This window comes from Paralichthys olivaceus, chromosome 2 (assembly GCF_024713975.1).
Source record: "Paralichthys olivaceus isolate ysfri-2021 chromosome 2, ASM2471397v2, whole genome shotgun sequence".
Classification (NCBI taxonomy): Eukaryota; Metazoa; Chordata; class Actinopteri; order Pleuronectiformes; family Paralichthyidae; genus Paralichthys; species Paralichthys olivaceus.
In genome coordinates this window covers 1,501,916-1,519,061 of record NC_091094.1, presented here as the reverse complement: position 1 = coordinate 1,519,061, position 17,146 = coordinate 1,501,916, and the positions used below count along the sequence as shown (strand labels likewise).

The 17,146-nt window shown below is 43.1% G+C and overlaps 2 protein-coding genes across 7 annotated transcripts in view; both read right to left on the bottom strand.

Moving 5' to 3' along the window:
* Nucleotides 1–339: 339 nt before the first annotated feature.
* On the bottom strand, nt 340–14,071 carry smpd4 (sphingomyelin phosphodiesterase 4). 3 transcript variants are annotated; one of them, XM_069515613.1, is made up of 20 exons: nt 13,874–14,012; nt 13,509–13,599; nt 12,939–13,025; nt 11,806–11,942; nt 11,635–11,710; nt 11,378–11,486; nt 10,920–10,972; nt 10,653–10,804; nt 9,737–9,869; nt 9,449–9,520; nt 6,131–6,268; nt 4,284–4,438; nt 3,770–3,860; nt 3,519–3,616; nt 3,273–3,436; nt 2,524–2,729; nt 2,155–2,385; nt 1,939–2,070; nt 1,718–1,846; nt 340–1,624 (listed from the first exon to the last, which is right to left on the bottom strand). In XM_069515613.1, the coding sequence occupies exons 2-20, from the start codon at nt 13,545–13,547 to the stop codon at nt 1,304–1,306; spliced, it is 2,523 nt and encodes an 840-aa protein (XP_069371714.1). In that variant the 5' UTR covers nt 13,548–13,599; nt 13,874–14,012; the 3' UTR covers nt 340–1,303. The 3 variants fall into 3 exon arrangements, with proteins under 3 accessions (XP_069371714.1, XP_069371724.1, XP_019965303.2); XM_069515623.1 differs by having other exon boundaries at nt 6,179–6,268; XM_020109744.2 differs by lacking the exon at nt 6,131–6,268 and having other exon boundaries at nt 13,874–14,071.
* Nucleotides 14,072–14,830: 759 nt separating this feature from the next.
* The window catches only part of LOC138405628 (NACHT, LRR and PYD domains-containing protein 12-like), a 30,961-nt gene continuing 28,645 nt past the window's right edge, over nt 14,831–17,146 (bottom strand). For all 4 annotated transcript variants that reach the window (XM_069515417.1, XM_069515437.1, XM_069515430.1 and 1 more), the window contains one exon: nt 14,831–16,688. In XM_069515417.1, coding sequence (XP_069371518.1) covers nt 16,661–16,688 — 28 coding nt within the window. In that variant the 3' untranslated portion in view covers nt 14,831–16,660. The remainder of the gene's footprint in view (nt 16,689–17,146) is intronic.

Sequence of the window (17,146 nt, the reverse complement as noted above, 5' to 3'; positions counted from 1 at the left end):
GGCTAAGAGAGGACCCGTGCCTGAAAATAATATATATGGTGAAATAAGTTACAAAAATATAAAGAAATAAATTAACAGCTTGACTGAGAACTATATTGCACAAGATCATTAATGTTATAGTGCACATGCTAGTTTAATACTGTGCATAATAATAAAGGAAGAAATATTGGACCTATAGCACATAATGAAAGTGATGATGCACGTGTTTTACATTTCAAACTGGACATGAGGCACAAAGCTTCTGCAATAATTACAGATCTTTAAATGTTTCTCTTCACTAGTTGAGATTAAAAGTTGGGAACATCCTGTTATGAAATGAGTGACACAACAAAACTGGAAACTAGTGCAAAAAGTTTATTCAGCCTTTTGGACAAAAAGTATTTTTGCTTTCACCGAGAAAAACTGTCTAGTGTAAAAGTACGTCAAGTCAATCTGTAAATAAAACATAAACCAGGGAGGTGACACTGTGTTCATGTACAAAGTTTTCTCTTTATACATGAAGCACTTTTTAAAAATGGGGAAAAGCTCAAATAAAAAGGTTACCATTCGTTGCAACAGGAATTCCTACACATCCTAAAGATGTTTTGAAAATGAACACATGTGAAATGATCGACTGTTATTTAACAGACTAATTCCTCACTAACATCGACATCTGTGACAAAAACAACCTTTATTATCATCTGAACTGAAAACTGACCATTTATTTTCTATTAATAGAAAAATACTTCTTTTGTTCAAAATTCTCAAAAGTAAAACCTTGCTTCATTTCTTTTTTACTTTAAAGGGTTCGGCTTAAGAACGTAAGCAAAGTGAATATTTTGGGTTTCAACCGCAGACAGTGAATCAAGATGGACGACATGACTTTGATGATGTAAAACCGGGCAGAGACGTCACGATTGACAGCTGAGACTGGTGATTTACCGACTGGTGATTTACCGAGTGTGTTTATTGGAGGGGGGGGGGGGGGGGGGTCTTCAAAACAAGATGTCTGCGCTCGTATCAGAAATATTTGGCTTCATTTGTGGAGAGTGGGAGGAAGTGGAGATGTGTCGTCCATCTTTAATTACAGTCTACGTTTGAAAACTGATGTTGGGACAGAAGAAAATACTTTGAAGACTTTAGGAAAGTGTAAAAGGTTTTCTGAATCAACAGGCTGATTAATCGATGATGCACAAACAGGACCAGTCAACACTTGGTTCATTAGCTCTCACACATTTTTTTGCTCTCACCATTACAAGGTGGCGTTGATCGAAAATTGTCAAGTGTGTTTTTTCTTCAGATGTGCAGAAACTCCTGGTCTCAGTTAGTGCGTTTTCAGTTTGTCTCCAAACAACGTCATGAACAGTCCGTACAGGAAGCCCCCCGCAAGGATGATGAGCGTGCTGGACACGGGGCCGAATGACAGGAGCGCTCCAAACACGTAGAGGAGCAACAGCAGCAGAATCGTCCTGTAGCTGGCCAGGGGGCGCAGGCTCAGCCTCGGCGGCCGGTTCCTCTCCAGCGTCCGCACAGACACCGGGCTCTGGTTTGGCTTCCTGGCAGAATCAGGATCCGTCAGGTAGTGACAACCAAGGCGACCCAGGAAGTCCGGCCGTGAGCAGAGCGCACTCATGTGTCCTCCGAACTGCGGGAAGACAGCGGGAGAGGAGAACACCTTCAAACAAACTGTTTTCAGACAGAAGCAGCTGTGGTGACAGAAGTTGCTGGAAGTACTGACCCTCTCATTGAGCAGAGAGGAGATCCTGTAGAACAGCCTGACCAGCAGGGCGCTCTCATAGCTCCTGATGGGCTGCAGCTCCGGGTCGCCTTGGTACTGAAGGTCGAACCTGCGCAGTCCATTTATGATCTGCAAAAACAACCCACGCACATGCACACAGAGTCAGGGTTTCAGACAGATCTCATCCACTCTCCTCAGGGACGGTAGTTTGAAGCACTGACCTGCCTCCGACCCAGGTCAGTGAGGATGAGTCCGTTCTCTCCCTGGATGCAGTCTGGCAGCTGCTTGCAGTTGCCGTCATCCTGAGAAGAACTAAGGTTTGAAATGAGCTGAGTCAGCTGCCCCTGGTTCAGCTACAAAACAAAGACAGTTTATTTATCAGTGAGTAATCGGAAACAAAATGTTCATCGTGCGTGAAGAAAAGAGGAAAATCTGACCTTGAAGATCAGACACAGGTTCTCCAGAGCTCTGTCCAGGAACTCGTGGGTCTTTTTCAGACACTCGCCGCTCTCCTCTGACTCGGCTCCAGAGAACGTGTTGTTGTGATCGGAGGAGCTCAAACCAAACCAGGACAGGAAGGAGGAACTGGCCGCCGCCTCGTTGGAGTGGTCTGATATCCTCTTGGCCGTCTGTCTGGCTTGTGCAATCATCTGGATCAACTTCATGACCTGTGTAATGGACACTGAATTGAGATGTCGAGTGTTGACCTCACACTGAGTCAAACTACTTGAACTCTCTGGGTTGTAACATGTAGTTTAAATCTAAAATAAAACCCCCGACACGCAGGTGAAACAAGGACAACTTACCGCTCCTCTGAGCTCGGTGCCGAACATCTGCTTGTACTGACAGTCCTGACCTTCCAAGGAATAGACGTGGCTCTTCACCCTGAACACCATGTCCGTCACCACCTTTTGCCGTGACGACAGGTAGCTGCCGCCCTGGCTCGGCGTCAGGTAGCCGCGGGGCTGACGGTGATGGAGGACATGCTCGGGCTCCAGAAACAGCTGCTCACCTGGAGACAGACGCCTGGGTTAGTTTTAAAAAGATCTCATTTTATATCCCAGATATCAGTTTGAACTTGTATTAATGCTAAATCAGTGGAGTTGAGTGGGTCTGCAACTGGAGAATTGTTTACACCGACAATCCCTGAAGACGAGAGGTTAAAGATTTAAACTAATCTAAATCTTTTCATCATGAAACTTCCCCAGTTGATCATTTTCACTTGAACTTTTTTTGGGGGGTGTTTTACCAGTTTCCTGAAATTCCATGTAAATATGTATTTTCGGTTATAAAATATATTTGGACGATTTATCATTTGGCTGAAAAAAGCTCAGCAGACGAGTCTTTCACAAACATATCAGTATTTTCTGGGATGAACATTTAACATTATAATTTACAAAATAAACAAGAACAGAAGAAGTTTATGGTTTAACCGTCAGAGCTCATCAACGTGTTCTGACTCTGAACCAGATGTTTTAATTTCAAGTTTTTCCATTTAAAGCAGAAAGAGATGCAGAGAAGCTGAAAAACCGACGTGTTGTAGAAACGTCCTGACCTTTCTGGATCATCTCTGCAAGGTTTGGCTGAGCGAAGACTTTGGCGACCCTGAAAACCATCAGCGCGTTTTTGGCGTTGACCAGATCCGTCCTCACGGTTCTGTTCAAAAAAACCTGGAAGAGCTTTGTGTACATGAGCAGGTTCTCCTGAGCAAACGACTCCCTGAAACACAGCAGAGCTGAACAGTCAGAACAACGTCATCGCTCAAGTAAGAACGAAAAAAATCAAAAACCATCAGAGTCACCATTTGTCAGGGACTGTTCTGTTTTGGTCTGGCTGAGGGTTGATCTTCTCCCCGGTGTATCTCCACGGCTGAATGTAGCTCAACCACGTCTCCAGCACCTGAACACAGGGATGATCAGTTCGAAATTTAAACTCTGAATTCTACATGTGTAAAACAAGGCGGAGGAGAGGGTGGTGGTTCAAGAGGTCTGGACTCTAAATGAAAATATCAGAATTCAAAAGTATTACGATATAAAAACACCAGAAACATACCGCTCTGAAAGAGGCGTCCAGAGGCCAGTGACCGAAGCAGTGCTGAAGAAACAGGTAGAGTTTCTGTTGAACAAAACGCTGCACCACTACTCTGCAGGAGAGAGGGACAGGAAACATAATGTGGTCAGCGAGGGGGTTTCCACAGAAACAAACGGATGTTCTTCTGACTCATTTCAATGAGTCGTTCAAAGATTATTAACTTGTTACCTCTGCTCTGTGGGAAAACTGTGAAAAAACTACAAAATGGATTTCCATCAAGTAAGGTGGAAGGATGGACACAGACCAAAGAATAACCAAATCAATTTTGGCACAGACTCTGCACATTCCTAACTTTCTTTTACATTGTGAGATAATAATAATTTATGGACATGTAGAGTAATGTTATTAACGAGTGTGTGTGTGATGTGGTGCAGTTTGATTGAATTTACTTGGTGGACGTAAGAGCTGTAGTGAGTGACATTGTAGTTCAACATGCGAACAGAAGCATGTATGAGGACCGTGTGAAGAGGCGGACCTCTTGAACTCCTCCAGCGGGCTGGTGTGAGTGTGCGAGTGGACCGAGGGCGAAGACGACAGCTGCTCGGGCTTCAGGCTGTTGGAGAAGGCGTGCAGATGTTTCACCAGGAGACGCACTACCAGCACGTGCTCCTCTGTCGGGGTGAAGGGCTCCTGAAAAGACAACCAGTCAGCAAAGAGCTCCGCTCACACACACATTGTTGCAGCTCCCGCAGTCAAAAGCAGCGACATAACGCGTCCCGGTCCAGAAGCAGCCAAACAATCATCAGAGGCTCGAGCAAGTTCATTCTGTGACAGAGCGCAGGGGTCCCACACTGACGGACTTCAATGATAAGATCAAATATTTAACTGATCTGTTTGTTTCATGTCAGCATTTTAAGTCTCACCTTTCGCACACAGGACTACTTGGTCATGACACTTGTCTCCGGCTACATCCACACTACTACATTTCAGTTTTAAAACTCATCATTGTTTAAACTGCACCGCCCACACTACTCCAGAGATTTAAAGTTTGAAAATCTGGGGTTGTAGTCTGGACGGAAACAGAAATGTTCTCATCAGTCACATGACTACCAGCAGTGAACACAATGCGTCACCAGCACTTCCTGTCAGTAACAGTTTCATCTCGTCGTCGCTCCATGAATAAAAATCCCTGCTCTGACTTTTCACCATCACTGTTCATCGTTCGCTGAATTTCTGTAACTAAGCAACCAACTTCTGAGCGGACAATCTACTTCCTGTTTACATCACATGACAAGGGTGCTTGACAGGTCATGTGATGGAATGGACAGGGGTCATTTGTAATACACACCTAAAAGGCTTGAGTGGACGGAGATAATGTGAAAACAAATTAGCGTGGATGTAGCCTCCGCAGAGTAAAGACCATAATATGTCCTCAGAGTTAAGCCCAAGAATTACAGTTTTGCTCAGTTCACAAGACTTTGAAAATTAATACTATAGTGATAAATAATGTGAATATACAGCTTGTTTAATTATTAACTTTGAAATTGGGGTTTGTTCGAAAATAAACAGTGGGACCTCAACGCTCGATAACCTGCTCATAGCAAAGCTACTTTGTCAAACTGCTGCAATGTTTCTTATCCTGGATAAATACAAACATTAACTCTGTCAAGTTCTTTGTACATAAATTTAGAGGAACAAAAAAAAAAGAATTACTTGATGATAAAATGATGTCTGACTGGCCTGTAAACTAAAAGATTGATATCTATAACGTAGTAGTATCCTTTGCTTTACAAAGAGTCAACAGAAAGAAACAATCAACCGCATAAACATGTAGAGCCACAGAAGCACACCAGTGTAAAAAGCATGCCTTAAAAACACAAGCAGCAAAGGAAAACCACACCAGAGCCAAAACAATTCTGCTCAAAGAACCAAAAGCTTCATTCCGGGTTTTACTTTTGCTGTCAAGGATACTTCTCTGTCCAAATTCACAGTTTGCTGAAATATGTTCTGTTTAAGTGTTCCCAGCAGCTCAGAAGCTAATCAGTGGTTTCTAAACGTGTGGGGGAGATTTGTTTTTCTATAGGAACAGTTGACATTCTCAAGCTCATTCAAATCTCTGACCTGAAGGGGTGGAGAGCCTGAGTCGTCTTATCATTTGAGTTTTTGGTGACAATATAGTCAACGTCACAATTTACCAAACACTTTCACCTTTGAATTTGTCATTTCCTTTTTCATTCTGTGCAAAAGTGAAATAAATAATTCAAAGTAATCAGCTGTAACATCTGGGGGCATCAGGCTGGTGCCTGGAGGAACAGTGTCTCTCAGTGATGGTCAGTAAAAGAGAAGTATCCTCGACTGTGACTTTAACTGACTGAGGTTTACCTCCAGGAGGCCCCAGAGGGGCGGGGATGAATGAAAAGGTAAAAGTACTTGGTAGGTGTGGAGGGTCCCAGAGCCTGGTGGGGCGTGGGGTTGGCACGGCATGCTGGACATACTGAGGCGGTACTGCAGCAGCGCCAGCTGTTCCCGTAACCACCAGGGGGGGGTAGAGGAGGATGAGGAGGAGGAGGGAAAGACAAGGACAGAAGGTGGAGAAGGAGGAAGAGTGGAGAGAGAGGAAGGGGAGAAGTGACAATAAAGGAGGGTGAGGAAGAGGAGAAGGGAGTTGGCAGGAGGAAGGTTTAAATGTGAGAACAGGAGAAAGAGGAGGCAGCAAAAGAAAGGAAAGTGCAACCAGACAGGAACAATTGGCCAAAAACATTCAGGAGGAAAGTAGCAGAAACAGGGGAGGAGACAAACAAAAATAAAATATTGACTGTGGAAACAAAATGCTGCAAATGCTGGGGGACGATGCAGACGCTTCTCTGACTCTCCAAACAAACAGTCACATGGTCGCAGGGATGGGAATTATTCAGCAAATGATTTAACTGATGTGTTTGGATAAAAAAAAGGGAAACTGTAAAACCTAATGAATCTAAATATATCGAGGAGGCTTGTGTGGAAACGTATTCCATCAAATGTGCTGCTGTTGACACCAGATAAATAAAGAGAGACTGAACCACAGACTGTGAATAAATATGGACGATTGGTCGAGTGAGTGAATCAACGGGACGTCGACACAGCTCCACTCCATGACCTCGCTGCACAGACTCCAAATAATCAATGGGTTAGGCCTCAAAGATCATAAGATGGCAGCGTCTTGTGCCGCGGGAGGAAGTGGGGACGCAGTGTTGATCTTTATTTACAGTCTATGGGCTGGACGAGCACATCTGGGTTTCAAAATAAAAAGCGTGACCACAAATCATGCAGATGTTTTAGAACAAACCATCATGTGTCCATGTAAACATGTCAACGTTTCATATTCCAGCTTTTATAATTCCCATCCCTAATGTTTAACATCATAAACAAAGTGAACCCAGAACTGGAAGATTTGGGTTTTCATCATCACATCTACAAAAATGATTCAGGTTCATATAAAATATACAGAACATATCAAATTTAAATTTGAAATTTAAATTAAGATTTCATTGCATCCAACAGTGAGCGGATCGGACACATTAAACCCAAAATTATTTGGCCAAAATCTTGCAGTTCCAGTCCACTTGAAACAGGATGGACACAACACAACTCAACACAGTGGTTAATACGTTTTTAACAGGGGAGCATTGGACAAAAACATCTGTTTGTGATGCAGCTCATTGGTCGGTGTGTTCACTGTTTCCTGTCCAGTCTCATGAAGCAGCAATGAAGGATTTTAATTGTTTTTCCAAATAAAATCTCGAGAAATCTGCAGTTTTCACAGTGTTTTCATATTTTATATGATAAAATGTCAGCTCTCTACGTTCTCCATGATGTGAGATGACGATGACACAATACTGCAGCATGAATACTGAAGAAACAGTGTTTTTGAGCAGTAACTATGTGATCTACACAGCTGAGTGTAAAAGTATGTAATAGTGTACAACTACAGGACAAGTCATGCATGTAAAAGGACCAAACAACACCAGCATTAAGTCTCACTGTGAGTGGGTTTGATGAGTTGACAACCTGTGTATTAAACTTTATATGATGTGTAAGATTCAGGTGAAAGGATCTATTGGCAGAAATTTAATGTAGAATAATCCTCATGATGTGGATTAGTGTGTTTCATCTAAATTATATTTATTGTAGTTTTCTTTACCCCAGAAAAGGTCCTTCATATTTAAATACTTTATATTTAAATACTTTATATTTACATGGAGGGGACCCTCTCTACGGAGGCCACCATGTTTTTTACATTAGTCCAGACTGGACAAACTAAAACCTTTTGAGTTTTTATGAAAACTGAAGCTGCCAAAGGTTCTTTTTCATGTTTGGAAGGAGAGGGGGGGGTTGAGGGGTGTTCAGCTGCAACATGACACTTCACCACTAGATGTCACTAAATTCTACACACTGAACCTTTAAACAAGGAGGTGATTTCTGAGGATGTTTCAAACTGTGGAAGCTTTAATGCTCCTCCACAAACCATCTCATTTCAGTTTTCTATGTAATACAATGTTCTTTTCAGTAAGGAGCAGGAGCGCCCTCTATGGGAAACAGTCAATCCCTGTTGTGCTGCTTGGACTTGGCTTTGGTCAACTCCTACCCTAAGGAACCTTTTCTTTGTTGCCGGTTGGACCGACTGGTTTTTACTAAGACTGGTCTCAACTGCTTTGTCAGTGTTTGTTAGGATCATTCTTTAGAAATGGACAGAAGAGAACATAGAATAACAGTTAGAACATGTGGGTTTCTCAGCTTGCTAACTTAAATATATTTTTAGTCATAATTTGAATAATAAAACTCTTTTGTCACTTAACATAAGACCAGTTGGTGAGACCAGTCTCAGAGCTGGACGGACAAACTGAATTCTGTACCTTGAGATTAAAAAGTACCGCGACAGACAGCGGTAACATAACTCCTGACTGTGAGCCCTCTACTAAGTCTCACCCTGTTGTGACTTTATGTTGGCGTTTCACATGCGTTCACACACAGAACAAAACCAGCACTTGTGAGTCGTGACATGGACATGCAGCGTGTAAAGGACGTGAAAGAAAGCAAAAGCACTAATACTGGGAACACATGCCAAATCGCAAAGTCAGTGGTTTAACTCTTGTGCGACTACTTAAGTACTAAAATATCTATCAAATAAAATAAAAGACATTTGAAATATAAAACCAGACAATCAGATGCTTAGTTTGAATGTGTTCACACTTCAAGGAGCTCAGTACGAGTCACGTCTGTTTGTTTGCCACATGCTACTGTAAAACGTGCTGTGTACCTTCTTGCAGTGTGAACACAGTGTTGTGGGTGAAATTGTCCTTCAGTAATAATAAAAGATATATTTGCACAATGCTAAGGAGTTTATCTAAAACATTAAAACTCTGTATTTTTCCTCTATAACTAACAGACAACTTTATTGTCAAACTCAGTTCAAACACAGTCACACAATTTGACGTCAGGTAACCTGGAGGCCGTCCAACCACAGAGCTGCAGGCCAGAGCCGCCGCACCACCCTGGGCTTGTTCCGAGACAGAGATGGTGGAGATTGGAGGAAGGGTGGTAGGGTTGTGGATAGCCAGTCAACAGCCAGCCGTGCCATGCTGCAGTGCAGGGGAGGGAAGGAGGGAGGGAGGGAGGGAGGAGGGCAGGGAGGTATCGGGGGACACATTTCTGTTCTCTTACCTTAACCTGAGGAGACTGAAGCTTCTGGTACATCTCCAACGAGTAGTGATGGAGCCAGACCTCTACAAACATCTGAGAAAAGAGATAAGACATTTTCAAACTAAAGCAACTTAAACACAACAAAGAGCATTAAACACACTACTGATATTAGAGCAGAAACTTTGATAAAGCCTCAATAAAACGACGTCCAGTGCCCTTTTGCAATTAATCAGCAGATCAATTAATAATCAAAGCAGTCAGTAGCTGTACACGTGAAACACTGACCAGCGGCTCGATTCTGTGCCGTACCTGTAACAGTGTCTCTGACCTCCAGATTTCCTGAGCTGAGGGCTCTGCGTTCACTGAGGGCTGATGGAATATGTGATGCTTCAGGAGACTGGGGCTGTGGACGCCATAACCAGCGAAAGAAATGCTGGAGGATCTGTAGAATTGAAGGCGGAGGAAATTTTTAAAAACTGAATTTGTCGATCAAAAGCCTCCTAAAGTTCAGGTGATCTCGCTGAAATCTTCAGGTAGATGTGACTCAAGCTGCTTTCAGACATGCAATGAACTCCGCACTTCCTATTTTCCACAAATATCCAAGTGAGACGCTCCGCAGACTTTCTCCCCCTGGCCTCACAATGTCCGTAGAAATCCAGGAGAAGTCGATGTGAGAACGCAACAGATGCAAAAAAAAGAAAAAACAACATATCTCAACAAACAAAAAATATCTCCCGTGGTGTCAGGTCTGCTCTTCGCCCCACGCACCATCCTGCGAACCTTTGGCAACAGAGCATTCAGCGTGGCGGCCCCCACCCTCTGGAACTCTCTCCAATCACACATCTGCAATTCGTCGATCTCTGGACACCTACAGAAAACTCATGAAAACTAACCTGTTCACCACAGATTATGGACTCAAGCCTCAGCCAATCATCACTATTATTATCTTGTGTTTGTTTCTTTTTTATTGTTGTATTTTCTCTCTGTATAGCACCTTGGGTACCCTGAAAGGCACTATACAAACCCAAGTTGTTGTTATTATTATTATTAACAGAATTTCAACTTGAACTTATCGTGTGTGATACACAGTCCCATCACTGGAAGAAATCTCAGCTCGACATTCTAATATTTCATCAAAATGGATTTATTCTACATTAAGATGTTGTCAACTAGACAATAAAACATGTGAACACAAGTAAGAATGGTCTGTTCTTGGTGTAAATACCTTGGTGAGGGTGCAGTGACAGAACCTCTGGAGTCAGAGAAAGGAGACGGAGGCACCGTTCCTTCACTGGGGAGGAAATATTTCAGGTAAGTGTCCACCAGCACAAAGTAGGCACTGTCTGTGGAGCTTCCATGTTGGCCTTGAGGGTAGCTCTGAAAACAAAGAACAGTTTAGTTTTTCCTTGTGAGGATCAACATGATCATGTTCATTCAAGGACTTTAATCCTGTGTTCCACTGTTTATTGTTCATTTACTCTGGCGGACTCACCTTTGGCGCGATGAGACAGTAGGCAAAGTTAAACATGAAAAATTCAAAGGGATCTGCAGACAGTTGAGGATTAACAAAGCTCTAGTTGTCGTAATATCTCACAGTTACAATACACACCCGCCGCCACAACTTGATTAGAGTTGAAGCAATCGTCTGAGGCATCAATTAGTTTATTGATTAACAATTTCAAGCAAAAGTTGTGCACAAAAAGAAGTTTCACATTCTCTTGCAGCTTCTCCCACTGAAGGATTTGCTGCTTCTCTTTGTCACATATGTTCTTAAAGTGAACAACTGGAGGATTCAAGACATTTTAAGACGAGCTCAGAAGTTGTGATTGGCATTTTTAAACATTTTACTAATTAAAAAGTAACGAAGGCTTGACTTATCATGGTCTTTCCTTCACTAATTCCACAGAGAAAACTCAGGCGGATTAATCTTGTGTGTGTTGTTAAGGATACTGAGAGCGAGGTTCAGGGTCAGCAGACCGGACAGGGGGAACTGCAGCTTGTTGTGAAACAGCGGACAGTCGGGGAGGACTCCTTCCTGGATACAGGCCTTCACAGGACCCTTCATGATCAGGTCCATGAAGTAAATATGACAATATTCCACACAAATGTCAGTTACAATTCATTAGACTGTTAAACACATCATTTCATACAAGCTCTTAAAACCATTTATTTAGGTGAGATAATAAAAAGGATATAAATGTTCTTACCGGGAGATAATTGACGGGTATTTCATATTTGTACTCTTCTGCTTGAAGTTTGTACACAAGCTTCATCATCGGCCCGCTGACAAGAACATATGAAAAAAAGAACAATGTTTTTGACTTGGTTCTTCAAATGTACAATACGTAACATCCCACTTGGTTTTACAGACAAAATACCTGGGGTTTAGAAAATCCATAACAATGTGGTACTCGTTGCTTCTCGAGTGCAGGAGTCGCAGGTTCCAGCCGGCGATGATGCCGTCCAGACTCCCAAACACACACTCCACCAGCCAGGGGAAAATCAGGTGCAGCTCCTGAGAGGAAACACACAAACAACGCAGATACGATGGAATCAGACACGAGATATTTTAAAACAATCAACTGACAAATCTGGAAACGCTCTGGTTATATTACAGGCAGTGACACAACTGCAGTGGAATGACATGAATATTTGTCCAGATCTACTTGGGGACGAGTTTATCTCTTTCTGATATGAAAGATAAAACTGGTGAAGTAAACAAACAAAGCAACAACTGAGAAATGATTTATTTTAAATATTAGTCACGGTAAAAGCAGAATGATAAAATGATTGCTTTACTTCTGTACGGTCCATCATGTGAAAGTAAGAACACCAGATAATATATTTGATAACTTGAGAAAGCAGGTCCATCCCAACCTACTGTCAGTGTTTCGCCACATTCTGTGTCATGAAGCAGCAAAACAACAAACATTGAACTGTGTACACGCAGGAAAGTCTTCGCCATACAGCGAACAGGAAACAGGGTTCACTGAAAACCCCAACAGCTGCCCTCAGTCCCAACTTCAAGTGTTCCACAGTAACACTCTCACTTACCAAGAGGAACAAGTCAGTGCTCTGTTTATGCACCAGCAGTAATTCACCAGTGATTGTGTGCTGAGTTCAAACAGCTCAGTTACCTGCACAGTTTATCTTCTGTGAATCTCTTTCAAATTACAACACAAAGTAAAGAAGAGAGAACGGAGGAACTCAGAGTGAAAGTCAGAGGTCACAGTGTCAGCAGCCGTCTCATTTAAATGTTAAAAGGTCAGCTCTGCTCTTCTCCCTCCACTAAGAGACTAAACCGCTGAGTGTCCGCAAAAAACAAATCCTGTTTACAAATACTTTGGCCAATAAGCTACAACAGTGGCCCACCATCGTCCACACTTGGGTTCATACCTTCTAGTTTTGAGCCACGTGTTGATTTGTTTACAAACCTCATATCAGTGCACCCTCATGCTTTTGTTGTGTATTTTTGTTCAAACACGAGAGTGCGGACGAGTAGACATCTCACCTTGGCAGGATATTCATCAATGATCTTCACCAGGTCTTGGCATCGCTGGAGGAGAGGTTTGGTGGTGGCATCAGCTTTGAGGTTTGCCTGGAGCAACAACACAGAAAACAACAGTGAGACACTCAGTTCGTTCAGCCACAGATTCATTCAGTCACGTGGCTCTAAGAGCTCCTTTGTGTCATCAGACTGCACAGCGTCAAAGCGCCCGGTGTAAGATTCAAGTCCTACCTCCACGACAGACTGCAGCAAATACTGAATAATCACAAACAATATTTATATTGCACATTTATAAAACAGCCTAATATGAATATGGTGTTTCTATTTTTTTTTTAAATCTTATTTATTCTAGATTCTGTTTCTATTCTAAGTTTGATTATTGTTGGTTGTGGTTTTCATAAGCAGAGAAGGACAAGCACATGATAAAGGAGTGAGAGCGAGACACCTCCTCACTGTGTGTGAACAGCACATGAGAATATATCGATGTACATTGAACCTATTGCTGCTGATGACAATGACACTGAGATGATTAGTGATGGCGTCCTGCTCTAACGTGAAGCTCGTGTGACTCACCAGCAGGAAACTGGGCTGTAGCAGGGTTGGAGCAGCCATGGAGGAGCCTCACGGTTCCTCTCTTCTATGTTCAGTCCTCTGTACCTCCGACCTGCAGGCGGGAAACACAAGTATAACTTTCCCTTTGTGTCCTCGAGAACTTTGTGAAGCTGCTCCACAGACACAGGCAATCAGCCATGACAGTTAGCATGAGCAGGCTAGCTAGCGGAGAGCTAACGGACTTAGCCCCCCCACACACACAAACACACACAGACAGACAGACAGACAGAAACAAACAACCGGGACACTTGAGCCCGAATCCCGAATAAACAAGAAGCAGCAGCGGCGAGGAATCATCCCGGTTCCCCGGCGGAAAGCTCCGTTACCTCCGCCGCTGACAAAAGCTCAAGTGATCCTCCAGTTTACCGACGAACCGCGTTTCCGTCCATCCGTTCAAACCTGACGCAGGCGGCAGCGCTTCTTCTTCTGTGTGCGACACTTCACGTTGCAGCGCGTCACCGCCACCTAGCGGAGCCCGGAGTCACTCACCACGCACTGACCTGCAGGCCGTTCTCATCATAGACCGGAAATAGAAAAGAAGTAATAGATGGATATTTATATTAATGGGATGCATGTAAATATAAACATTCTCATCCAGGTTTCTTGGGACATGCTACGAAAAGAAAAGCACTGGAGTTCGGATGTATTCCACGTAATCGTGAGGCTGGGGACCTCGGACAGTGTGTAGGATCTTTAGTTTGGTAGATTTTCAAAGACTTTCAAAGAGGTTTCTGTTGTTGTGATGGTTGTTGAGATGGACGCTTCCCTCTGTCACAGCCCTTCCTTCGAACCATGACATCATTCATGTTCTTACAGGATCGTGGATTTCTTTATTTCTTTATCTTTATATACAGTCTATGGTGTGGACCCACGAGAGAGCCTTTGAGCTCCTGTGAGGAGTTTCTGAAAGATCTAGATTCTCCTCAGAGGATGAACCTTTTTCAGAACCAACCTGACCCGTAGGAGCAAAGAACTCACAGTACCACAGACTGTCTGCATGTACTTCACTTACTGATACTGATGTACTGGGAGTGATGGCGGAGGAGAACCACAAATACTTTAATACTTCCTTTAAGTAGCTTCATCCTGTGTAATTCAATATTTAGGGGGATAGTTTACAGATTTATCTTGTGACAGCCCCCCCCCCCTCTGGGACTCGAACACTCACCAACGTGTGGTTGGTTAAAATCTCTAACTCAGCCAGTACGTCTCAATCTCAGTTTCCAGATGCTCCGACTCGTCCTGTCCCCAAAACAACAAATACACTCAGTCAGGTCCTGAAAATAGGTCCATGTGTTTTTATTGTGGTGTCAGAGGTTTCCACCACAGTGTGTCCTCAGAGACAGTGTGTCCTCAGAGTTAGTGTGTCTGTTGTGATGAAAACTAAGTTTCACTCGTGGTCCAAAAGTCCAAAATTTCAGTCGAATAAAAAGCAGCAGAGTTTATTGTCGACAAAAAACCAGAGAGCATTCAGTAGCGAGCCGGAGCTTCACCAGAGAAGAACTCTGCCTAACAGTAGTGTGGTGTTGTCTTATAAACCCTTTAGAGACCAAACCTGTCAGCTTTTCATTGGTTATCATCATTTCGGGGCCACACGTGTCAGTAGGTCATTGGTCAATTTTCTAGCTCTGGAAATTTCCACTGGGCATGTTGGGATCTTACACTAACTTTGCTTATTCTTGACACCATTATCTTTTGCTTAATCAGCTTAGTATTTTTTAAAAGATATTGTGCTTACATTTGACACCATTATGTTACAATTCGGTCAGTTTGTCTTTTTAAAAAGATTAATATTTCTTCACACAAGTTATACAATCACCTCATACTGCTTGTTACACACAGAATATATGGTTTGATTCGTAATTACATTCACAAACTTATTGTAATCAGTAGTAAATCATGTTTCAATCACACCTTAGTTTGTAGTGCAGATTCTTAAAGGTATACAGTGACATTCATAAGTGACATGGTTTAATGGCCAAAAATTATACTACATGTCCTCAGAGTCCGTGCAGACAGTGTGTGTCCTCAGAGACAGTGTGTGTCCTCAGTGTGTGTCCTCAGAGTTAGTGTGTGTCCTCAGAGACAGTGTGTGTCCTCAGTGTGTGTCCTCAGAGACAGTGTGTCCTCAGTGTGTGTCCTCAGAGACAGTGCAGACAGACACCACATCCTGGGATTCAAAGGTTTCTCATCAAGTGGCTTCTTCACTTCACGTCCCCTCGTCTTTAGTAAACAACAGATTCAGATCTCGTGGCTCTGAATTATTTTTTTCATTCACCCGATATTTTATCGCGGTCACGTAATATATATTTTACCAGATGCCAACAGGGGGCGCTGTAACTTCCACAGTGACACAACCCCAGATGTTGTCCCAGCTGTTCTTCTGCATTTAGCAGCTGGAACTGAGTGTCTTTGATTCTGGATCATGTTGGTTCTCCTCTGATCTTTATCAGAACCTGTTTGGTCCTCGTTGTAAAACCCTTTCATGTAACACTGATTCATGTCATTTGTAAATCAAACAAACACGCAGAGCCACAAACAGACATTGAAGAAAAAAGGAGGTTTGCACCTGAAGCCTTTTCCAAACTCAAACTACAGCAAACTGAATTCATACGATGAAATTCATGTGTCTGACTCAAAGTGATTTAAATGGGTTTCACTTTGTGTCCTGCCCTTGCAGAAAGGGGGGAAATGTGGTTATACACACATGGACATATACTGAGGGACAAAGGTGGACAATGATAAAGACAGACTTAGATACACTAGATGTGACTCTGTATAGAGGGTTTATATATTCTGCTGGGTGTCATTTCAATAAACACATTCTTCATGTGAATAAACACAATCCATAACGAGGGGCAAGATTTTGGGGCAAGAAGGTTCGTGGTTTGAATCCCGGTTCAGATGCGGTGTCTCTGTGTGCAGTTTGCATGTTCTCCCCGTGTTTTCTCCAGGTGCTCCGGCTTCATCTCACAGTCCAAACACATGCAGATGAGGGGTTGGGTGAATTGGAGACTACACACAAGCTGCTGCTGCTTCAGCCTCTGGATCATCAGGACACAGCTCAGCCTCCGTCCACAAACACTGTCCTCTTCACACTGTCCTCTTCACACTCACCTATATGAAGATTTCTTCCTCCATCTGTTGAGAGAAGAAGACATCAGTGTTTACAGAGACTCACTTCATCAGCTGTGAGTCAGTGATGCAGCACATCCAGTATAAAGAGCAGCAGGGACTTCAGTCCTGTTCAGAGGTGGAGCAGCTTCCTCTCTGCTTCATGTTCACGTGTTGGAATGAACACGCTAAGAGCTGCACACACTTTGACCATCACGTGTGTTTCCTCTGCATGTGAAAGTGCAGAGTGGACACTTGAGAGGTGGATTTCCTGCTGTTACAGGTGAAGACATGTTTCACTGTGTGTTGATGAACATGTGCTTCTGACAAACTGTCAGTGGACAGATGAGACAGATGAGACAGATGAGACAGATGGACAGATGAGACAGATGAGACAGATGAGACAGATGGACCTCAGCAGAGCTTCTGCTCTGTAGAGACAGCTCATGGTTACCATGGTGATGATGCTTCTCTGAGGCTTCAGT

Excerpts from the sequence above, each read along its gene's own strand:
- smpd4 (XM_069515613.1), bottom strand. The coding sequence starts at position 13,547 with ATGGCTGCTCCAACCCTGCTACAGCCCAGTTTCCTGCTG. Across the intron at positions 10,805-10,919 it reads ACTGTCTCATCGCGCCAAAG|AGCTACCCTCAAGGCCAACA; the intron begins GTGAGTCCGCCA and ends CTTTGTTTTCAG. Across the intron at positions 9,521-9,736 it reads GGTCAGAGACACTGTTACAG|ATGTTTGTAGAGGTCTGGCT; the intron begins GTACGGCACAGA and ends CTCTTTTCTCAG.